Here is a 25,921-nt window from a genome sequence, read left to right on the forward strand (position 1 = left end):
CTGTGTGTGTGTGTGTGTGTGTGTGTGTGTGTGTGTGTGTGCTCTTGTTTTTGTGACATATCAGGACACAACTCTGTATAATGACATGGGTATGACACAGGTATTACAAGGAGAGGGTGACTTATGAGGACATAACCCATTTCCCCATTTTTCAAAACGCTTATAAATCATACAGAATGAGTTTTTTGAGAAAGTTTCCTGTGAGGGTTAGGGTTAGGTGTAGGGTTGGTGTAGGGCCATAGAATATATAGTTTGTACAGTATAAAAACCATTACGCCTATGGGATGTCCCCACTTTTCACAAAAACAAACGTGTGTGTGTGTGTGCATGTGCGTGTGTGTGTGTGTGTGTGTGTGTGTGTGTGTGTGTGTGTGTGTGTGTGTGTGTGTGTGTGTGTATAAAGCAGAAAATTGCATTTGGACTACTTTCAGCTGCAGTGCATATGATCATGATTTATAAGCGCAACAGAGATTTTTCCCCGTGTTTTTTTTTTTTGGTTTAGGGGACTTTTCTGTGCACTTAGCCTAGTTTTAAGATTACATGCAAAGCGCCATCTAGTGGCAATTAACCAAAACCAGTCAGATCAGGGTGTGGATTTATTTATTCATTTTAAAGGCTGTCTTTTATACAAATATTTACACTTTAGATGTGAAATTCAACACTTAATATTGAGCCACTTGTTAATTGTAGTACATTTACAGTTAAAAATTGCCCTTTGTATAAGTGTTGTCTGAAGACCCACATTCAAAATTTATGTCTAAAATATGGCTGAAACATTCAGTGGCATCACTCAAGTAACAACTGCAGCATCTAATAGATACACATTTAGGAAATAGCGAAATACAAACCAAAACACAAAAACAATTCTGTTTTACACTGTTTCGTCTAAACATTCGCTAACCATTGGTGACAATATTGTACATGTGAGTCTGAGAGGATCAGAATTGAGGTTAATGTTTCTCTCCGGTTTAGTACTGAAACTGCTCTTCAACTGTCCTCAGAAGATACACAGCCTCAAAAGTGCAGCTGAGCTTCTGATGCGTCTGAAGACTAGTTTACCACAGCTGTAAGAGTGTGTGGGATGTGTGGAAAACATGATTGTATCAGCATTAGTTCTTTCTAAATGTCACACACAGACATCTATCTTTACAATCCAGATTGAAATGCATGCAATGTGTGTGTTTGGAGGGCTGTGTGGTATTATAGAGCTCTCATATGACTCAGACAGAGAATCCTTGCGACTGTGTGTGGGCTTCACTTCAGTGTTTGTGGCCTCAGCATGTCACTAACATTTCAAGTGCAAGCAGAATAATGCAAAAGTGCAGACGGGTTACCCTGATAATATTAACACAACTGACTGTTGTTTGGGTCCAAATTTGGTGGGTGAAAAACAATGTAAAATGTGACCCAGTTAGAAAAGATGAGATAATGTGAAGATCCATCAGTTAAAAGGAGTACTTTCATAAGATCTGTTGTGCATAAAATGTAATCATATTCTGATGTACAATTATATGGACAACACTTTTTTAATGTAATTGATGCCTACTAATGTTATTAAATGTGAAATATATCATTTATGGACCAATAGTTTTACGTATTTGGTGGACACTTACTCATTTATTGTATTTATTTATTTATTTTATTAAAACATTTTGTTAGTACATGTGTTTCCTGGAAATTGTTGAATGGTCCAGTAAACCACTCAGAACACCCTAACAACCAACCCGAACACCCTAAAAACCACTCAGCACACCTTATTACCCCATAAAAACACACGGGTAACCAAAATGAACACCCTAACAAAACTCAGAACACCATAGCAACTTCCCACAAATCGTGTTACCCCATATCAACCTAGTAACCAACAACAACTACTCAGAACAACCAAACAACCTCCCATTACAACCAAACAACCACTCAGAACAATTTGTTACCCCATTACAACACACTAGTAATCAACAAGAACACCCTAACAAAAACTCAGCACACCCTGACAACCTAAAAACCACCCTAAAAACTGCTCAGAACACCCTAACAAACACCCAAAGCAACCTAACAACCACCCTAACAATTACTCAGATCAACAACAGCTCAAAGCACCCTAATAACCACTTGGAACAACCTAATAACCACTCAGAACACCCTAACAATCACTCTAACATAACAACCACTCAGAACACCCAAACAACCACCCTAACATGAAAACCACTCAGAATACCTTGTTACCCAATATCAACCAAGTAACCAACAACAACCACCCAGAACAACCTAACAACCACCCTAACAACCACTCAGAATGCCATAACAACCAGCCTTACATAATAATTGCCCAGAACAGCCTAACAATCACTCTAACATAAGAACCACTCAGAACACCCTTACAACCACCCAGAACACCCTAACATAACAGCAACTCAGAACACCCAGAACACCCCAACAATCACCCTAACATAACAACCACACAGAACACCCTAATGATCACCCTAACAAAACAACCACTCAGAACACCCTAACAATCACCCTAACATAACAACCACCCAGAACACCCTAATTATCACCCTAACAAAACAACCACTCAGAACAGCCTTACAACCACCCTAACAAAACAACCACTCGGAACACCCTTACAAAAACACAGAACACCCTAATGATCATCCTAACAAAACAACCACTCAGAACACCCTTACAACCTGCCTAACAAAACAACCACTCAGAACACCCTTAAAACCACCCAGAACACCCTAATGATCATGCTAACAAAACAACCACTAAGAACACCCTGACAACCACCCTAAAAAAACAACCACTCGGAACACTCTTACAACCACCCAGAACAGCCTAACGATCACCCTAACAAAACAACCACTCAGAACACCCTGACAACCACCCTAACAAAACAACCACTCGGAACACTCTTACAACCACCCAGAACACCCTAACATAACAACCACCCTGAACACCCTAATGATCATCCTAATAAAACAACCACTCGGAACACTCTTACAACCACCCAGAACACCCTAACATAACAACCACCCTGAACACCCTAATGATCATCCTAACAAAACAACCACTCAGAACACCCTTACATTTACCCTAACATAACAACCACACAGAACACCCTAATGATCACCCTAACAAAACAACCACTCTGAACACCCTTACAGCCACCCTAACAAAACAACCACTCTGAACACCCTTACAACCACCCTAACAAAACCACTCAGAACACCCTTACAACCACCCTAACAAAACAACCACTCGGAACACCCTTACAACCACCCAGAACACCCTAACAATCACCCTAAAAAAAACAACCACTCGGAACACCCTTACAACCACCCAGAACACCCTAACGATCACCCTAACAAAACAACCACTCAGAACACCCTTACAACCACCCAGAACACCCTAACAATCACCCTAACAAAACAACCACTCAGAACACCCTTACAACCACACAGAACACCCTAACAATCACCCTAACAAAACAATAACTCAGAACACCCTAACAACCACCCAGCATATTTTGTTACCCCATTTCCAAAAGTTCTTAATAAGTGAAGTGAAGTGACATTCAGCCAAGTATGGTGACCCATACTCAGAATTTGTGCTCTGCATTTAACCCATCCGAAATGCACACACACAGAGCAGTGAACACACACACACACACACTGTGAGCACACACCCGGAGCAGTGGGCAGCCATTTATGCTGTGGCGCCCGGGGAGCAGTTGGGGGTTCGATGCCTTGCTCAAGGGCACCTAAGTCATGGTATTGAAGGTGGAGAGAGAACTGTACATGTACTCCCCCCACCCACAATTCCTGCCGGCCCGGGACTCGAACTCACAACCTTTCGATTGGGAGTCCGACTCTCTAACCATTAGGCCACGACTTTCCCCAATAACTGCATAACTGCATAGCCCCATACCAACAACTGCAAATTACACATTCAGAACCACACAGCAACATCCTGGAAACCCCCATAACCTGCATATGAATGTAACGACAAGCACTCACAATACTATCAGCTGCATAGAAACACCTTATCACTGAGACACTTATCCCTAGCAACCACTTAGCAAAATGCTAAGAATACCTTAGCGACCATATAACAACACTGACATCTTTCATTGCAGCTGCAATACAACATGCAAAAAAGTAGTCAGAACACTTAGCAACTGCATAGCAGACACAACACAAAAGACACAAAACCCTAGCAACCACAAAGCAAAGCTCTGCTAACCACTCAGAACAACTTAAAAACCATGTAACAAGACTCTGGCATCTGCCCTCATAACAACATTTTACCAGCATTAACACTTTAGCATAATTTTAACAGTCCAGAACACCACAGATACACCATAGATATATCAGAAATTCTAGCAGCTTTAGAAATGTATTAACATTATTAATGCAGGATACCTTAGAGACCATACAACAGCAATCTGGTCTGCACTAGCAACAGCACTGCAATGAGCTAAAAACCAACAAGAAGACTTTATCACATCTTTATCACGTTATCTACCCAGAACACCCTAGCAACTGCATAGCAACATACTAACAAACATTTACAACACTTTATTAAATGTGTAGCAAATCTCTTGCAAGAGACAACCTTAACAACCACATAGCAAAGTCCTAACAACCATTCAAAACACCTTAGCAACTGCATATCAATGACTAACATGCACTAACAACACCTTATTAAACACAGAAAACTAAGAAAATCTTAGCAACCAAGCACTGCCCTGACAACCACCGACAGTGCTCTAGCAACTGAGAACCCCCTAGATCATGAAGAAATGCTAACAAACAACTGATTAAAAAGGCATTACTGTTAACCCCTTAGCAACCTTATGACAACCCACTAGTTTCTAGCCTAGCAACTGCATTGCAATTAATTAACATTCGCAATACCTTATCAAATGCATAGCAACATTCTTGCACAAGACAAAAATCTCGAACAATCATGCAGAAAAGCTCTAACAACCACTCAGAACACCCTAGCAACTACAACCCAAATTCCGGAAAAGTTGGGACGTTTTTTAAATGTTAATAAAATGAAATATAAAGGAATTTCAAATCACATGAGCCAATATTTTATTCACAATAGAACATAGATAACGTAGCAAATGTATAAACTGAGAAATTTTACACTTTTATCCACTTAATTAGCTCATTTAAAATTTAATGCCTGCTAAAGGTCTTTAAAAAAGTTGGCACGGGGGCAACAAATGGCTAAAAAAGCAAGCAGTTTTGAAAAGATTCAGCTGGGAGAACATCTAGTGATTAATTAAGTTAATTGATATCAGGTCTGTAACATGATTAGCTATAAAAGCTTTGTCTTAGAGAAGCAGAGTCTCTCAGAAGTAAAGATGGGCAGAGGCTCTCCAATCTGTGAAAGACTGCGTAAAAAAAATTGTGGAAAACTTTAAAAACAATGTTCCTCAACGTCAAATTGCAAAGGCTTTGCAAATCTCATCATCTACAGTGCATAACATCATCAAAAGATTCAGAGAAACTGGAGAAATCTCTGTGCGTAAGGGACAAGGCCGGAGACCTTTATTGGATGCCCGTGGTCTTCGGGCTCTCAGACGACACTGCATCACTCATCGGCATGATTGTGTCAATGACATTACTAAATGGGCCCAGGAATACTTTCAGAAACCACTGTCTGTAAACACAATCCGCCGTGCCATCAGCAGATGCCAACTAAAGCTCTATCATGAAAAAAGGAAGCCATATGTGAACATGGTCCAGAAGCGCCGTCGTGTCCTGTGGGCCAAGGCTCATTTAAAATGGACTATTTCAAAGTGGAATAGTGTTTTATGGTCAGACGAGTCCAAATTTGACATTCTTGTTGGAAATCACGGACGCCGTGTCCTCCGGGCTAAAGAGGAGGGAGACCTTCCAGCATGTTATCAGCGTTCAGTTCAAAAGCCAGAATCTCTGATGGTATGGGGGTGCATAAGTGCATACGGTATGGGCAGCTTGCATGTTTTGGAAGGCTCTGTGAATGCTGAAAGGTATATAAAGGTTTTAGAGCAACATATGCTTCCCTCCAAACAATGTCTATTTCAGGGAAGGCCTTGTTTATTTCAGCAGGACAATGCAAAACCACATACTGCAGCTATAACAACAGCATGGCTTCGTCGTAGAAGAGTCCGGATGCTAACCTGGCCTGCCTGCAGTCCAGATCTTTCACCTATAGAGAACATTTGGCGCATCATTAAACGAAAAATACGTCAAAGACGACCACAAACTCTTCAGCAGCTGGAAATCTATATAAGGCAAGAATGGGACCAAATTCCAACAGCAAAACTCCAGCAACTCATAGCCTCAATGCCCAGACGTCTTCAAACTGTTTTGAAAAGAAAAAGAGATGCTACACCATGGTAAACATGCCCCGTCCCAACTATTTTGAGACCTGTAGCAGAAATCATAATTGAAATGAGCTAATTTTTTGTGCATAAAATTTTAAACTTTCTCAGTTTAAACATTTGCTATGTTATCTATGTTCTATTGTGAATAAAATATTGGCTCATGTGATTTGAAAGTCTTTTAGTTTTCATTTTATTAAAATTTAAAAAACGTCCCAACTTTTCCGGAATTCGGGTTGTACATAACAATGCCAATGGCAACCACCAAGCAATTATTTATCAATTTGTTACCATAGTAACATTAGACCCAACCACTCAGAACACTATAGACATATCCCAGAAATCCTTGCAACAGTTGAGAAAGTCATTAACATTACCTCAGAACACCTTATTAACTTTATGATAAAACCATGGCTTCTACCCTAGCAACTGCATTGCAACAATCTACAACTCTTTAGCAACTGCATTACAAAGCCCTGACAGCCAACCAGAATGCTCTAGCCACTGCTTAGCAATGTGTGAACAAGCACCAAACACCTTAACAACTGCACATGAACATCCTGCCGATGACCAAGAGCACCCTAGCAACCATATACAAGGACTCAGAACATAACTAACAACCAGCACCTTTGCATATATCCCAGCAACTGCATTGCAAGTTTGCAACATTCTAAAAAACACCTTATTAAATGCATAGCAATGCCACAACAACAGCCCAGAAGACCCAAGCAACTGCATAGGAATACCCTGGCAACCATCCAACACAGATACCAACCCAAAATCCTAGCAATTGTTTAATATATGTCCTATGTATTAAAACTTCAGAATACCTTAACAACACCCTGGATTCTACCCTAGAAACTGCATAGCAAGCGTTGTCAACTTCAGGATCAGTCAGTATTGAAATTTAAAAAAAAATGTGATGATACCAGCATTTCCCACAAGCATCTTGAGCGCTGTTCAGCGTATTCTTGAACACCTCTGATTGTCCATTGTATTCACATGCTATATGCCTATATAACAGAGATGTCTTTGATTAGCTACAACGATCATCACTTCACGCTCTTCACCGAGTGCTTACACAGATACACACGGGAACGTTTGAAAGCTGTGTCTTATCAGATGATCTGTCTCTGAGCAGATATATTAGGATTCAGCTGACAGATCCGCTGGTAGACACAGCTTTCATATGTTCCCATGTCTATCTGTGTAAGTGTTTGGCGAAGAGCGTGAAGCAATTCATTGTAGCCAATCGCAGACATATTTTTTTACATTTCAGTACCGGCAGGAACCAAAGTCTGTACTTTTTAACACACAATTCCCTGAAGACTGCCACACTAACAACTGCTTAGCAATGTGCTAACAACCACATAAACACCTTGAATGCACAGGAACATATGCTCAGATCATGAAACTCCGAAAGCCTTAACAACCTAGCAATTTACATTTCTGTACATTTGTCTAAATAATTAGCTCTGTATCTACATACACCTACAAAGTATATTATAAAGAGCAACAGTTAGTGTGTGTGTGTGTGTGTGTGTGTGTGTGTGTGTGTGTGTGTGTGTGTGTGTGTGTGTGTGTGTGTGTGTGTGTGTGTGTGTGTGAGTGTGAGAGAGAGAGAGAGAGAGAGAGAGAGAGAGAGAGACAGAGAGACAAAGAGAGAGCATCAGCCGTCAGACAGAGTTGAGAGGAGAGTGGGAGAAACTGAGAGAGAGTAGGAGGAATGAAAATAAGAGTTTACATGTAAGTCAGCATCACAACTGGAAGCACAGCATTTCAACAGCACAGACCTTTATGTTATGTAATGCAAAGGGTAACTGAAGGTAAGGTCTTTTTTTATTATTGATGTGTTGTGTGTCGTGGCACTTCTCTATATTTGACACTTCCTTTTATTTAGTCAAAAATTTGCACTTTAGAATTTTGTTAGGTTTTTTTTGTTTGTTTTTTTAGTAATGTAAATGTAATTGAGCACAAGTTATGTTGTTATGAAACTACTATTTAAAATATTTCATTTCATAACACTTTTGCTTTCATAAGTCAGCCTACATTATTGCACAGTTTATGTTTAACTTTAGAGAGAGCAGTACAATATTACCACAGTCAGAACCTCCTCTTTAACAATATACATGGTATATTGCTGTTATGTGTTATATATTTAGAATTTTAGAATTGTTTGAAATTTAGAATTCCTCTTGAACTGTTTGGCCATGGATAGTTTTATCATGCTGTAGATGGGTTGCAGAACTGAGATGAATTCTTGGATTGTTCAGCTCATTAGGGTTAAATTAATTTTTAGCACTATGACATTCCATGACAAATATTCACTTTTTGCATAAAAATTCTATCTTCTGTCCCAATGAAAAGAGCAATTATTGTATTTGCCTATCACTTATTCAAATAGTGTTAATGTTTTGTATAGCATTACCTGAAAATGTATGTGTAGATTGAGAGCTATAAATACAGGATGACATCATTTCATTTGAATAAACAGCTGAGGCTTTTGAATAGGTAAATACCTCTTTCCACAGTTCATACTTCAGCTGATACTGTGTAATAAGCATAATGTCTTTCTGACAGCGTGGGAATTTAAAACATTCATAAGTCTAACACTGCATTTGGGGTGAAAATCAAAAGAAATGTTGTAATGGACCAGGTGCGTCCCATTCAGAAATTAGATTTAACAAAGATTGAGTTGTTCTTAATTCATTTCATTCCAAAACGTATTTGTAACCTCTCCTACTGGCCTTAGTTATTTTAATCTTGACCCTCATGGCAGTCAAACATGCACTGTTATTATGGAAAATGTGTTGCCATAGAAACGCCCTGACTCGGGGGCAGACTGAAGTTTATAGACTAAAAGCTGGAGTGAGGCAGGTCGTCTGCAGCTGAATGCTGTTATTAGTGTACCATTAAGCTATCAAATGGTTAGCGAAGAGACACTTGGAAAGTATAGAGCACATTTCTGCAGGGTTACACTTGAACAAAAAAAATTCTTATATTAACAGTTAAAGGAAATATTAAGAAACAAGAAAGTGCCATAAATTAAGCAGCTCATTTCAAATCAAAATTACACTACCTTGACAGTAATAATCTTTAAGTTATTAAAAACAATATTCAAATTTTGTTTAATTTCTGAGTGAAACAGGATATTCAGTGAGAGAAAATTTAGGACGAGGCTTGATTTTATCAGGTATTTTGAATTGTGACAGGATGCCGCTATATACTAGAATGGAGTCAGGTGTTCGAAGGGAAGCAATACAAAATAAGAGGGATCAGTTTTAGTTAGCCAGTCTTTGAAATACAGGACCTTGGAAACTGTTTGATTATAAAACAAGAGGGGACATGGCCCTGTTTATGGCACCTATTACCTCTTTGGTCACCTGATACTGCATAGATTGTTGAGAGACTACTGGTTTCATTGGCTGATACAACAGTGGTCTTAGACTTTATACTGACACCTATTGGCATGTATGAAGCATTGTACCATTGAAGAAATATAATATTTGCATGCATAATTCCCCGCAATATTTATTTATTCCACAATCAAAAGTGGTGACCAGCTGGTTATTTGAATGTTAAATGTTTACTTACAATAAATGAAAATTAAAAAAAACAAAAAAAAAAAAGGGGGGGGGGGGGTTGGTCTGATGAAATGTGTATCAACAGTGTACAATGGAAGAAAAAAATGAAACGGTAGTGTAATATATATATATTTAACTTGGAAAGAAAGTTTATAACCAACATCAATGTTACGCCAGCATAAAAGCATAACATAGTAAGCATTATACTTTATAATATACTGTATCTTTAAACTTAAAATGTTCCTTCATTCTTAAATACAGCATAACTGCTGCTTAAAGGTGGGTTTTGCTACAATGAGATCTACAATTATATCTAACATCATCTAATTTACACTTTTTTTTTCTTTTTCAGACACCACCCAATAGTACCCCAGTCAATATGAAGCCACGTGTCTCCTTTGAGTCCTAAATCATTCTTCTCATCACAATAATTTAAACAAGTATTAGCATCTTACTCAGCTGAACTTTAATCTTTCAGAAAGTGCTTATGCCCTCAAAATATCTTCACAGCATTTCCTGATAACATCTCAAATGGTCTCATTCTTCCCCATAAGCAAATTTCCACCATAAAAAATGCAATGCAATTGACATTTCCCCACAACTACTAAAAAAGTTGTTTTAACGAGAAAAAGAAGAGGACAGCACAGCATTTATATCTAATGTGATATTGAATGATCTTTGTTGTGCTCATGGCAAAAAATACAAGTTCCTCCTCAGTCTTAGAAAAATGGGATTCTGTACCAAATGAACAGCCATCCGAACCCATTTTTAAAACCCCTTCACCCTTTTGGAATCAGGATTTATTATACAGAAGATCTAGACAAATACGTGAATCCATGCCTGATGTTGTCACAGATGGATTTAACTTGTATACTTACAGGTATGATTTAGGCTCTGTCACAAGCCCAAACCTCTCATGTGTTATAGGAGCAAATCAGAGCCATCCTTCACCGAGTCTGAACTCTACTAGCAGTAGGTATCTACCACCTTCATCGAAATTACTTGTCAGCGACCCACATACGCTGCACAGTATTGGAAGGGGCACTTCATACTGGAGTTATTTACCTCCAGAAATAGGACATGGACTTGTCAAAGGTTTCAGAAAGCTGCATAATCCACAAATTGACCCATTGTCAGCTTCATATTTTTATAGAGGGGTTGTTAGGGATGCTCCAAGAAGAGATATTCCAAATGAGGAAGTCAAAATGTACATGCAAAAAGAGAGACCGAGATATTCACATTGGTACAACGAACCACAAAGTTATAGAATCTGCACTAAAACAGATCGTGAGAGACATTGTGTCAAAAACAACCCACTGCTAGGTTCTTTATTACATACAGATTCTAATAAAGAATATTTTAAACACAGTATTGAGTACAAACATCACCAGCCGCTCACTTTGTACGACTCTACTCATGCTGTGCCTGAAAAATCACAGCGGGAAAGTGAAAAACAAACAAGAGAGGAGCTCCCCCTGCTGGTCTGGAGAGAAGAAGAAGCAGAAAAACACAATCACCAAACAAACACTAGCTCACAGACTAAATCCTCCTCTTCTGCCCTTTGGGTTCTCCGTCGCTTTGCAGAAGGCACTTTGGTGGAGCTCGAGGGCGGCCGGCTGAAGCGGGTGGAGGATTTAAAGATGGAGGATTTGGAGCGGTGTGCTCAGTTACATCCTGAGCTGACACTGAAGCGTTTCACTGTGTTGAAGATGACTCCATCACAGACCCCAACGCTCTCATGTTTACGTGTGGAGATTGAGCATGACCGCTCACAGGTAAGGGAAAAAAATACTGCTGATTTGCTGCACATCGGATTTTAAAACAATCATTAATCTTACTATTCAAACTGTCTGTAAAACACAAAAGAAACTATGTCCTGCCTAGGCTATTTTTGTGTTTTGAACACAGTTCTGTCATGACAACTCTCAGAAAGATTAACGTGATAATATACCTGTCAATGTTAATGCGTTTGGTCTTGGCAGAATATGGTCTGATGCTTCTGCTGCGGCAGAGCAAGTACTAACACTTGGGACTGCCAATACATCCACAGACATGCTACTACTTTGAGCTTTTAAGAAATACTACCATTGCACATATTACGTACATTAAATTACCTCATAGCTGATATATTCATGTGGAGCTGGGGAAGATGAAGGGTTTCTGAGGAATTTTGCAAAATACTAAGCAAACACTGGCCAAGTTTTTGAATGTTGAAGATTCAAAGCTTATTGGCTGCTGATGCAAAAAATAAAAATAAAAATAAAAAAACCACAAACCACAAAGTCAGAGAATCATGATATGAAAAACAACCCACTTCTAGGTTCTTTATTACATACATTCAATAAAGAATATTTTTAAAACAATATTCAGTGGAACCATCACCAGTTGCTCTATTTGAACAATTCTACTCATGCTGTGCCTGAAAAAAAATCAAAGTGGGAAAGTGAAAAACAAACAAGAGAAGAGCTCCCCCTGCTGGTCTGGAGAGAAGAACCAGAAAAATACAAACCCCAAACAGACACTAGCTCATAGTCTAAATCCTCCTCTTCTGTCCTTTGGGTTCTCCGTCGCTTTGCAGAAGGCGTTTTGGTGGAGATGAGGGCAGCCAGCTGAAGCATAAATTAAATTACTATTAACAAAAATAAAATTACCCTTAACCGATCTTTACAGGTGAAGCTGGGGAAGATGGAGGGTTTTTGAAGCATGTTGCAAACTACTAAGCAAACACTGGCCAAGTGTTTAAATGTTGAGCAACAAGCTTATTGGCTGCTGATGCAACAGAAACAGGGATAGACATAAGGAATAAATTATAACACTCTTATCAATTTCTGGAGAAGTATGTCTTTAAAATATTTACATTTTTTCTTCAGTTGTCACTGGAGGTGAGTGAAGGGCTGCCCTTCTTTGTTTGCGGTTATGGCTGGTCCTCCTGTAACCCTCAACATACAAGTCAAACCTGCAGACTACAATGCCGCCGACTAAAGGTGGGTGACGTGTGCCTGGCACTGACGCATATGCCCACCTCTTCATCTCAGCCTGCCAATCAGAGCCTAGCTGAAGTTGGTGGAGATCTAGCGTTCCCAAAGTGTCATGCCGAAAACAACTCCACAATGCAGAAAAAAAAACAATCAAGAAAGAGACACTTCACAGCTCCTGAACTAAGCAGCTAAAGGCTAAGTCATATATTGTATTTTATTTTATTTTATTTTTTTACTTTTTTATAGAACAGAAGTCTTTGTACATTGCAAATACCATCTTTTGCAAATATAACTGTGTACATATTAACTGCAATATTGCCAGTTCAACTACACTATCGTTCAAAGGTTTAGGGTCAGTGAGTTTATTATTATTTTTTTATAATATAAACATAATATAAAGACAATATTTTATTTATTTAATTGGTCAAAAGTGGCAGTACACTTATTTTTATGTAAAATATGTGTTTCTTTGACACTTTCTATTCATCAAAGAATCCAGCAAAGACATATCATAATTTCCATACAATACTAAGTAGCACAATGTATTTCAGCATTGATAGTAATAAGAAATATTTATTGAGTACCATATCAGCAAGTTATAGTTATTTATTAAGTATAATGTGACAGACTGACAGTACATGAAGACTGGAGTAATGGCTGCTGAAATATTTTTGATGTAACCGGAATTCAATTTTGAAAAAATATAATAAAAAACAATGCAATATATTATAACAACATTTACAGTATTTTTTGTCAAATCAGTGCAGCATAGGCTAGCATAAGATTAAAAATGTATTAACTAATATTTTACAGACCCCAAAACTTTTGAACAGTAGTTTATTTTGTCACAAAATACATATCAGACTCCTTAAAACATTCTTACAACAGCTAACAACAACAAAATTGGATATTACAGTTGTTATTTTTTGTTCTTCCGGTCTATAATTTCCTGTATGCACATACACTGGTATCAAGAACATGCTAAAAACCCTATACAATATCTGATATTGATATCTGATAACTTTTTGACACTGGACTTCATGGACTTCTGTTAAATTGGTGGAAATCTATATGCCTGTGTACTTCCAAAAGCTGACAAAATAAACTTAGCATATGCAAATAATATTTACGACATCATTTCCTGCTCAAGACTGTATATTTTTTGTTGTTGTCCAATAATATGCTTTCTATGATGGGAATATAAATTGTTATACATTATTTTATCATTGAATAAATTATTTTAGAAATGCATTACCAGTATTATACATTTGAAAAACACGTTGTTATACAAATACCACCTGCTTCCAACTAGCAAATCATAGGCTAAGTTTAGAATATATGTTCCCAAGCTACTTTTATTGTCTGCATTATAGCATATATAGAATAGTATGCAACCCATAGATCTGATGAATAAAGCTGCCATCATTCCCATTCATCATAATGACAGCTGCTTTGTTGCAACAAGACCTCCCAGATGTATACAACTTCACGAGATAAGCAGAACCCACTTGCTGAAACAAACATGCAATATAATGAGGGCATGTAACAATGATATAGCATGCTACTGTTTAAAAGATTTGCATAATGCATACTGTTTTATATCCTATTTCTGCACAAGGTATCTATGTAATACCTAATACCTAGCGGGTTAGTCATTAAAATGTTCAGCTCCAAGTAGAAACCCTCCCATAAAACAATGCAAAACATAATTTGATAGAATATTTGCATTTGCATTGTTTTATTAATGAGAAAGGGTCACTTTGAGATTTTTGGTTTTACAGTTTTTACAAAAAAAAAATTCTTCATCACATACTGTCACATACTCAGTTCTCCAACCATCTGGTTTTGAAGGCCATCTTTTCCACCAGCGACTCTTTAACGCACAGCTACAATGTTGTATTGTATCGATGTTATTGGGAACAGCTGCACAAGTCACATTTCCGCCTGCCAAAATCTAACGCACCTGCTCCTCTTTAGACAGTTTTATTCATTTCATTTTATCATTTAGATTTATTCCTAATGTTCAGATCATTACCAAATACTCTCCCCTGATACCGCCCACCTGCTGGCCTGGCCGCTCTTCACAGGCGAGGACGGGCTAAATGATGATTCTGATACTGCAGGTGGACACATACTGCATCACTGACCCTTGAGATGACCCACACACATTCACACTCCTCACAACAAAGGGTTCATTCACTAATGGTGTGTGTACATGCATATTTGTACATAAATCCTCTGTGTGAACATTTGAACACATAATTAATCAATATGTTGCCATAAGGTGTGTTTTTTGTGTTTCAACATGTTCCCTCTTTTAGGATAATTTGGTCTTGTGCAAGATTTGCAAAGAAATTTATAGGCTGACTAGTTGACTCCATCCAATTGTTTATGTTTACTCTTATTTGTTGTCTGATTAAAAATACTTAAATCCTGGCTTTATTTAGTCTTAATTATAAAAATAATTGTTCATGTATTTTTTATGACACTTGTTGATTAATGGTGAAATTTAAGCATTCCTTTTCTTTGTTTTTTTTTCAGTGACCTTTAGTTAGCAAGATAACAGCTTAGCCTATTAGCTTAGCATAGCACTAAAACCTTTTTTAAGTATCTAAAACAAGATGCCATGATAATTAACGGTAATAACACAGCTATTATTAAATGACACTAAAAGAGAATAAAGTCACAGAAAATAAATTACCAGTTGCACTGTAAACACTGATCTTGACTCTTCTGAAACCCTTCAAAGTCCAGACACAGGCACATGGCTTTTTATGAACTGGACTGAGAACTGCTGAGAGAAAACACGTGTTCTTTCATGTATGTGACGAAACCAAAGTGATTCCAAGGCAAAACTGAGTTGCATATTTCCGCAGTACTGTTTAATCGAGTGCTGAACATCGGTGTAATGGTTTGTTGAGTGTCCTGAAAGAATGACATTAAAACTAATGCTTTGTCTCACTGTAATGGACACCCCTCATTTGCATTTCTATTTCACATCTCCTTCAAAATACAGTGGGTCTACCGTCTGCAACCACATGGAAATTATGTGATTCATCGTCTAATTTAAACCTAGAAATAACCAGAATGAAGAAAAGAGATATTTAAGATTCTGAAATCTTCGATTGAAGCACAAAAGATGCAAAAAAAAAAACCCTTTACCATTCATTTTAACTCACATTGTTATGTTTAGTTGTTAACAGAAATTGTTTTTTTTAATTAAATAAGGAAATTCACAATAGAAATATTTTGACTAGTGGTCCAGACTTTCTGTTAAGTTCAAGATAAGTCATGGCAGGAATTTTCCAGGAATTACTTTAGTGAATTCATGCCATAATACAAGTGTATTTTGTAAAGAAGTCTCCATAAAGCAATGTTTCCTGATCAATCTGGTTAAATCTCTAAGGCCAGTTCTTTCTCTCTGTATGTCCTCTTTGATATTCCAAACTTGGCTCTCTGTGCAGAAATCAAAGCCAGAACTCCACACATTGACTCAGCTGTGGCCAACCTCATACAGTTCCAGGAGTTTTGAGTTTTAAATGAAAATGGATGCTTTGGATGTACACTCCTCCAACAAAGGGGTCCAGTTTTGCTCCAGTAATGAGTCTCTTTCCTCTTTGGGCTCTTGAAAAGTATTTGCATCCCTCATTTTTTTCCCAGGGCATGCGTAGTAATTAGTGGCACCCGCAGGCTCTGACGACCATGTTGCGGTACTTTTTCAGTATTACATTGGAACTGTCATCAAAGTACAAAACGGAGATTCCATGTAACTGAGTAGGAGCACAGCAGGGCTTTGGGACTGTTTCTGGGTTTATGAAATGGACCTAGGATAAGCAGAGAACATTGTTATTGTAACATAATTGTAACTGTAGAACATGAGTATCTAAAATATTGAATAGTCCAATTAATCTAAAAACCATCAAACTCCTCAGAGAACTCTGCAAATTATATGCAATTATATACCGTTTGATGTTATTGACATGTCGTCATATTTGTTTTGTGCTCTTGATCAATCAATAGATTTTATTTAAAAGGGAACATCCAATTAAAGTGGTTCTGTTTTGGATCTCATTGACTAGAACGGACAAAACACTTAAATATCATTATATAAGAAACACAATCAGGTGAGTCTGATATTATATGGGTGTCAGTTAAAGATGACCAAACTATTCCTTTAACACAGAAAATGATTGTGGGACTCACCAGTGTCTGTACAATAGCATGGTTTGTGGCATTCATATAAGAGTTCAAGGGGAACACACATTCCCCCTCACAGTAGTATGCAGCATAACCCTCTGGAGCAATGATCCAGTCCTGGAAACACAAGACAAATGAGAAAGTTTAAGGAGATAAAGTCAAGCAATGAAGGAGGAGTCTAAAACAGGAAGCTGATCACAGTACCTGCCATCCCAGATCTCTAAAGCTGACATAGAGTTCATGCTTCTTGCAGCCCTGTTTGGGGTCTACACTGGAACCCTCTGCATAGAACAGGAGGAAGAGTAAAAATGTAGCACTTTTGTTTATAACACGTTAATAAACTGTTTATTAAGTATGTTTATTAAGTATGAAGCTATATATTTCTGGTAGAAATTAAAAAGCTTGAAAATGAATTAACATCAATGAACAAAGATTGGAAAAAAGAGTCACCTGCGGTCTCAGCTGTCTTCAAAGAGACCTGGCTGGGCGCAACACCAGGTTTGGGGTTTTTAGAGCGCTGGTGACCCCTCTGTTTGTTTCCTGATGCTGAGCGAACACTACGGAGATGGATTCCTGAGGCTTTCAAAAACGCCACCATAAATGGTTGCTTATTCCGAGGTCCAGTGCTGCCCACCAGACCTGCTCTCCTTGGGTTCATTCGTTCACCTGCAGAGGGCGACAGTGAGTTGCATGATATTCTGTCCATGAGTTAGAATACATAAAGTTCTGAAATTCTCAATATCATGTCATTCCAATAATTTGATTAATTTTCCAACTGTTTGGGTGTCCAGTAAATCACTGGAGGCCCCTGATGTTTCTGATGTGAATATCTACTTTTTTCTTTCAAAGAATAAAGAAATGTTTGGAACGACATGAGGGTGAGTAAATTATGACAGACGTATCTATCCCCTATCCCAAATGGCTTTTTGACAGTTTAGGATGGTAGTTTGGCATGTTGTGTTATAAAGATATTTTAATATTTGAAGATGCTCACCGTATGCGGTTTCCAGAGAGAGCTGCAGTCCCAAGTTCTGACCTGGGTTTATAACCCAGTGGTTAGCGGTGACCGTGAGGTCAAATACCAGCCATCCCTCTTCTGCTGCCCATACCACTCGCGAGTCTAGCAGGTACAGCTCCCTACAAAGAGGTCATATATGGGTCAATAGCTTTACTACAAATGCAAAAAGTGGATATGATCACTGAAACATTAAAAAACACCTAGGTTTTACATCAGTGCTCTTTATCCATGCTAAACCCAAAAACACAATGCTAGAATGTTCTGGCATTACTGGTCTAAGTCTACGTTTCAAATTGATAGTAATGGTGGGGTCAATTTTATACCTCTTAATGGATAAAAAAAGTCAGCTGTCTGTTGTCAATCATGTATAAAGTACAGCTTACACAGAAATAACTTTCAAACTTTCGTTCAACACAGCGAATCCGAAACTTTCAATCTAATGTGAAATTCCTGATAGTGTAGATTCCTGTTGAAAAGTTATTAGATTTCTCCCCACAAAATATCATACAATGTAAATATGGCCACACATTAAATGTCCACCACAGTAAATAACCATCAGAGAGACTTACAATTCAGTTGTTTGAAAACATCTTGTTCACATAATTTAGTCAAATTTGAGCTACTTTTAGCATCATTGAGGTTTTCTCTGCAGACAAGTTTACAAACTGCAGAAATGAGATGCAGAAATGCCATGACATGCCAGGACTTGTTGTCCTTCTCAGATACAGATATCACAAAATAAGCTCTAGTCCATGAGATAAGAACTTGAGGTTGTGAGCCATGAAATCAAAAACAACTGATGCTGCGCAGGCAACAACATGTTCCCAAGACAGCGTCAAAGTTCGCTCTTATTAAATGTGATGTTTCAGAGATCAGATTGTCCTCCGGTGATGAAAACAGGGCTCCTGGATGGCTCTCCAGAACAATGGTTTGACTTACAGGTAAGATTTCAGACCTTGAGGCCAACAATGTTCCTCCTGTCTAGTCGCCTTGCTGTCTGAGCACATCGACGGGGCAAACCGTCTCTGCATGACAATAGGAGAGGTGCAGGAAGGATGATTCACAATGGGTGGTCTTCACAGGGAATGTGTGTGTCGGGGGAGGATAATGCTTTAGTGTGCGTGTAATTTAGAACAAGCAATGGAGACCTCAAGAGAGACAGTCTGTCTGAGCATGTCTCACCTGGAGGACTTCTCCAGGTTCTCCGCTTTACGGACACAATCAGAAACTTTCCAAGGAGGTGTGATCAAGGATGAGGGAATGAAGGGGAAATCATTTTGGGTGGAGGAATGGGGTGTTTCTCCAGATGTCTGGGGTAGAGAACCTCCCTTCCACTGAGGACTCTGCATCTCAATAACTGACAGTAATGGCTCTGTAATGGCGGCTGCTCTCACTGCTTGTTAGCAGCCACACCGTAAATCAGATTGAGGAATTCTGTGGGAGCCCTGGCACTAGACATGTACCGTTGGGCAGACAAATCAGTGCGTATGTGTGTGTGTGTAAGTCCATCACTCCTACATTTAGGATAAAAAGTGTGGGTGGTGGCATATGTTTCATTTCAGACATTTCACTTTGTTTTTTTATTATGCCTGCAGGCCTTTGCATACTATGCTTTTAAAAAACCCAACCAACTAGAACATACCAAAGTCATGAATTAGCTTTTACATATCTGAAAAATTGTATCCTTGACTTACAAAATAAATCACCAAACCATTAAATGCCAAGGGCAAACAGATGCACATCCAAAGTCAATGTGAAAAAAACGTACTTTACTTGCATAATCTGACCTATTTTAGAGTAGAATAGGGAATTATTTGGACCATGAAAGTGGGTGTTAGGTTCCACAATGGACCAGGAGGTTGGAAAAGAGTGGTTGAGATGGGATTTGCAAAGTCAGTCGGAAAAAAATACAGTTTCCAAGATGAAGCAATTAATTACATTTTGGAATACCATGAACGACTGAATCATGCACAGTTGAACAAGTAATGTTCTGTAAGATGTCAAGGACTGAACGACATGTATTTATAATGACATACCTTTTGGGCTGCTGTTGGAGCACCTGGAACACACTGACACGGAAAGTCTCATTTTCATAGCGCTCGTGTACAAAGTCCTTGTAGATGCGGAGCTCCGCCGCGGTCACGGTTTCTCCCGGCGGTATGCGGGACAGGTCGAAACGAAACTCTCTGTGGTGCTGATGATAGAGACGGAGGTCTTCTTCTAGATCCACTACAGAAAAGGGAAGACACATTTAATGTATTAACCCTCTATATTATATTAATGTAACTGTCCTTGAATAAAACCATTCAACCATTTAAAACATGTTTTATATTATTTGTGGCATTTTGTGGACCAACGTTTTGTTCAAGGTGTTTCCTTCACAGCCATGGGTTTGCAGCCCATTATTAATAGTATCTTTAAAAAAAAGGTTTTATATCATAAACCAGCCAGTGTGACATTTTTGAATTATATTTTTCACTATTAAAGAGAACCTATATATCTAACAGAACATCTGAGCATACTGAATTGAATTATTTAAATATATTTTTTCATGTAATTGAGGTCTATTTTGAGTGACTGATGGATTTACATATTGCCTTAAAAATTTTAAAAAGCTTAATTAGAATTGTCAATGGAAAATATATATGAATCTGTGCTTGCAAACTTGTGTGCAATATGTAGCCTTGGGATGTAACATTTCCTGCCTCGGCTAACTGTGCGTGAGCCACATATGTGTGAGCTTTTAAAATTTGGTTTGGTCTGAATGCAAACTACGAGCTTTTCTTTTGTCTCATTTGACTTCACAGTACCGCTGCCAACCAATGAAAGCACACATTGACACCACAGCATAAGTCACTGTACCAGACTTCATTCTGTCAGAAGCGCAGTGGAGTCACACTGAGCGCTTACGCTTGATTGCCTCACCCACATCACTGTGTCCAAAAAAGAAATGTTTGCTTCCATAAGCCGGTGATTGATCTGGGCGCTGGGTGCCCTGGAGACCGAAGCTGGGGGAGAAACCACAGGCCCTGCACCCACCCACCATTGACTTCAATCACACACATGTGCCAACCACAAGAAAAGCTCTGTTAAAGGCCTGGCCCGGAAACCAACGGTGCCCCGCATATACATATACGTAATGGATACACATGCACATTCAGGCTGTATATTGGTGGCTCCTCACAACGCTAACCTGAGAGACCTGTTAATTGTGGTAAAATAATCTAATTCTGGATGAGGAAGAGGTCTTGAGTAGCATCTGGCTTGTCCCAAGTATTCCAGACTTGGTTGACCACATCTGGGAGAAGGTTGACCCTATCCTGTTGAAAAGACCAGCATATGTTTGGTTGTGGATGATGGGATCACCACCAGCCTTCTCGAGCAGCTTCACCAAAGGGGCCAGTTTGAACAGCACCACTCCAGCATAACCAGCATGAAAGTTCACACTGTTCAAAGCTAGCCTATTTAGTAGAGTAGGCCTCATTTCCTCTTTTTTGCCATCTCAATCTGTGTTAATCCACGTCCATAAACACCAAGAAAGACTTTAAAAAGTATCTCAATGAGTACAGAGGAAAAAATGATAATGAAGTCTCAGTCAACACTGACTTAACCCCTATGTTGTATCGACCCAGCCCAAACCCAGCTGAACCGAACCTCAGAATTTCCAGCCTGATGGTGGCATAAACATTTCCTGGAGGTTTCAAGCAGCTTTTACAACCAATCTGTCATCCTTGAGTTCCACCCTTCCACCCATTCCAAGCTTTTTAGGTGACCTCCTGCAAGTATGCAGGGAATCTGTTATGACGATTCTTCTTAATTTTATTCACATCCTGTCTGTAAGTTCATGACATCAAGTGCTAGGGAACAGCAATGCATCCGAGTCTTTTCCAACTACTCACTGTCTTGCGAGAGCAGGATTATTGGGGGAAGCACTCGGAGAGGAAGAACTCTGAGGCATGCACATACTCAAAATAACGAGTCATTTGTTTGACCGCAATTAAACAGTGGAAAGGAAAACATGGGCATTTTATGAAGGCAATAATTGCTTGTAAGGTCTGGTGTGTTTATGTGAAAGGCCATATGATGCAAAAATCAGATATGCATGCCGCGCCATGTGCTGTGTTTTAACACTTAGCCCTTGATCAGAGGACTGGAATGAGGGCCAATGCACTTGGCAGAACAAAAAGTTTTAATTGTTATAATCGCTGTTGAGTAAAAACAGTCATTACACTCACAGATGCAAGCGTAAGCCTTTTCCGCTGTGGGATATGGGCTATCAATCAATTAAAGATTTTTTTTTACGCCAATTAATCTGTTGGTTGCGTTTTATTGTGTATATCAACATTTGGTTAAAAAAGCACATAAATGCTCATTCAAAGATCATGAAAAAAATGTATTTACAAAAATAGACTTTAGAAAGACAATAACAGGAATGTTCTATTGTCTAAATTCCAGGCTGAATGTTAAACATCAGACAATGAAAAGTGTGTTTTCTGAGCAGAGCTGAAAAACTAATTGGAGGTCTAATCGGCTTTTGGTGCCGAGGCTAGAAATCTGATAGTAGATCTGCTTACTTTCTTTAAAATCAGCTTATGAACATAAACAGGTGTATTTGTACGTTGCTTGTTGTGCATGCTTCTACACGGAGTTTAGAGTTCACTGGAATTTGGATTAACAATTCACATAAGCAATCACTGTTTGTTTATGTTTAGTTATGGCAATCTTGGTTGACCTGTATCTTATATAGGCCTTATGCTCCGTGTCAAAAACTTCATTCAGCTCATTTAATTTAAAATCTACATGGCCAGGCCTTGTAAATGATTCCGATAAGAAAGATTGAGGTGGAGTTTTACAGTTTTCTTAGTAGGAGCATCAATGTCAAACTCCGTTAACATGGAAAACAGGAAGTTGCGTTTTAAGGTCACAGCCAGGTTGCTGGAAACCACAACCTCTTTGCAGCTGAAAACTAGAAAAGTAGCAAACATTGAAGACGAAGCATTGTTTAAGAGTTGAAAAGTAAAGGCAGAAGTTGAAATTAAAAACCTGAAGGTCATACAGGCCTTTTTACACCATAATAAGAAAATGAAAAACTTTGTCAAAACTGATTTGGATTGTTGGCCTAAGAAAGCCTTGCCTGGATGTTTTAAAACAGTTTGAAGGTTATATAAACATTGTGTAGTTTGATACATGAACAGTTTGAAATGTGAAGGTTAAATAAACCTTTAGTAGTTTGAAGAGAGATTTGAGGTTTAAAGGGATGCATGCCTTTGTATAGAAGTTTGCTAAGGTGGTTGCTTGACAGGGTGTTCTGACTGGTTACTTACAGATAGATAGATGATAAATACTTCCCAAGAGGTCACCCAAAACGTGCATTATTTTCCACTTCTAAACAGAGCATAAGCTGCATCTGTCATTAGTGCTGGAAGGTATTGAAGCTGTCTGGTGAATTACACTGCACTGGAATATTGAATACAATATAAAGACAGGAACTGGGGTAAAGAAATGCTCAAGGAAGTCACTGACCAGATCATGCTCTTCTGAACTTAATAAATACACACACTTACAAAAACATTTACATCATTAGTTTCACACATCTGCATTTACATCCACACCTAAGCCTAAAATCAATGCCACGTCATTCAAATATTCAGCATCTCTTTTGACTACACACACACTTAACACACACTAGAATGGCTAGTCTTGAAAGCAAGAGTGTTTGGATGATGTATGTGACCCTCCATGTCTACTGCCCTCAGCGCTCTTCAAAAATGCCTCCCTAAATCCTAGTCATGCGAAACAAAGCCCCACTAAACCCCATGTTTTAGAGCTTTGAGGGGATTCTGTGGAAACTGGATAGGTGCTTGATGCCGTTATATTTAACTGTGTTGAACAAGTCAGATTATAAAAGTAAATAATAATAATGATTATAATAAATCACAGTTGGCAAAATAAATACTACTGCAAAACACATTATGTGTGTATGAAATGACTGATGGACAGCTGCGAAATAAAAATGAATACATATTCATACATATGTATATGTATATATATATATATATATATATATATATAGCTGCAACTAAATTTTTGGATACATTTTCTGAATACATTGAGCTAAAATATTAGATACAAACTATGATTAATATCATACATAATCTCATTCATACCTAAATATAATTTAGAATATAAAAATGTAATTAAGAACAAAAAAAAAATCCCAAATGACTGCTAGTACCATTTTTTCACTCAGGAGTATTTTTTAACAACTATAAAAATCCAGAGAGAGTAAAAAAAAAAAAATACAATTAAAAAAATAATTTAAAAAAATATATAAAAAAAGTCATAGTCAGAGTCATAGTTCTCAAGAATACAGCCAAAATGATTTAAGATTAAATGGAATCCACCTAGAAACAGATAAGATCCTCTTTGATAAACTGATTAAAGTAGAATCTGAAAACTGGTCTAACATTTGACTCTAGGAATCATGTTTTGGTACCAAATCAAGAAATCCCATTAGCAATCCTAAGGTGTTTTAAAATTGCTATTATTTTTGTTAAGATTGTATATCATAAAGTGCTCACCCAGATTGACAAAGCTCATCACCATGTCGGCATCACTGAGAAGGAGACTGTCCTGCTGGGTCACCATCGGGGGTCCCGGGGTGGTGTACGCAGGTTTGTAGGAGTCCTCCAGGATGGCGTTATTATACAGATCAAGCATGAACATGGGAGCCGCGGTGTGCCTCTCCTGTAGGACCGGACGGGGCCGGTGCGGCAGCCCGAGGATGGAGAGGATCTCCCGCTGGATTTCCCTGCGCTCCTGGCTCTTCAGCCGCCGCTGGAGGAAGCTGGACTGAATGTCATTATCCAGACTGAAGTTTGCTTGCATTGCGTCCACGAGCGCGCTGCAACCACACGCCACTATCAAAGCTGAGATCAGCTGCACTGGAATCATATTTAATAAATAATCAATCAAGTCTTGATAATAAAGAATAGATCCTGAGCTGACAGGAAGTCTTGCTACTTCGTTTGATTATATCACGAAGTTGAGTTGGTTTTAAATACACTGACTGTGTTTAATAATCCAATCCAGAGATAAATCCAGCATGATGTGTAATGGTGCATTGATGGTCTCACGCTTTAAATAGCCCGCTGTAGCTCGTGGGTGGGGCGCGCGCGCATGGGCTGTCTTTTAGTACACAACAACATAAAACGACTAGTTTGCTGGAAATGATGTTCTAATTAGTACAGGCACATTTGTACATCACGAAAATTAACCATGTTTTATTGTAGTAAAAGTGTAGTAACCATGTCTTTCCTTCTTCAGATTTTACTGCAAATAGCCTACCAAAATAATACCAAAAAGCCATGATTAGTTAAACCATGGTAACCACAAATTAAACATGGCTTTGATACACGAATCATAGTTTAGCGATGGTATTTGTAGTAAAGTACACTTTTACTATAACAAACCCATGGTTAATTTTCATAAAGGACGTTATTATAATAAGGGACCGGCTTTACCTATTTGATAGCGCAATGATTCAAACTGTAAGTAAATGTGCTAAATAAATTGTTTTTTTGTTTTTTTATGCTTGAAGACTATTCACATGTGAATCTAAAAAGTTTGCATTTGCCTTTTGCCTAGAGTTAATAACTGTGTAAAATACATTGAGCTGAATTTAGTAAACAGCGGCATGAACTGTTGAGAATACTGATACTATTAATAAAGACATTTGTATTTGGCATCAGTTTCACGATTT

The 25,921-nt window shown here is 38.4% G+C and overlaps 3 protein-coding genes across 3 annotated transcripts in view; 1 reads left to right on the forward strand and 2 right to left on the reverse strand.

Moving 5' to 3' along the window:
* Positions 1-25,921, reverse strand: part of LOC132126715 (small integral membrane protein 7) — a 224,619-nt gene that overhangs the window by 192,499 nt on the left and 6,199 nt on the right. The gene's annotated exons all lie outside the window — the stretch shown is intronic.
* LOC132126405 (uncharacterized) lies at positions 10,339-13,611 on the forward strand. Its single transcript, XM_059537645.1, has 2 exons — positions 10,339-11,741; positions 12,837-13,611. Exons 1-2 carry the CDS (start codon positions 10,638-10,640, stop codon positions 13,134-13,136), a joined length of 1,404 nt encoding a protein of 467 aa, XP_059393628.1. The 5' UTR covers positions 10,339-10,637; the 3' UTR covers positions 13,137-13,611.
* LOC132126713 (bone morphogenetic protein 7-like) lies at positions 15,801-25,289 on the reverse strand. Its single transcript, XM_059538163.1, has 7 exons — positions 24,741-25,289; positions 20,196-20,388; positions 18,136-18,278; positions 17,592-17,807; positions 17,346-17,422; positions 17,148-17,258; positions 15,801-16,768 (listed from the first exon to the last, which is right to left on the reverse strand). The coding sequence occupies exons 1-7, from the start codon at positions 25,111-25,113 to the stop codon at positions 16,619-16,621; spliced, it is 1,263 nt and encodes a 420-aa protein (XP_059394146.1). The 5' UTR covers positions 25,114-25,289; the 3' UTR covers positions 15,801-16,618.

This window comes from Carassius carassius, chromosome 44 (genome assembly GCF_963082965.1).
Source record: "Carassius carassius chromosome 44, fCarCar2.1, whole genome shotgun sequence".
Lineage (NCBI taxonomy): Eukaryota > Metazoa > Chordata > Actinopteri > Cypriniformes > Cyprinidae > Carassius > Carassius carassius.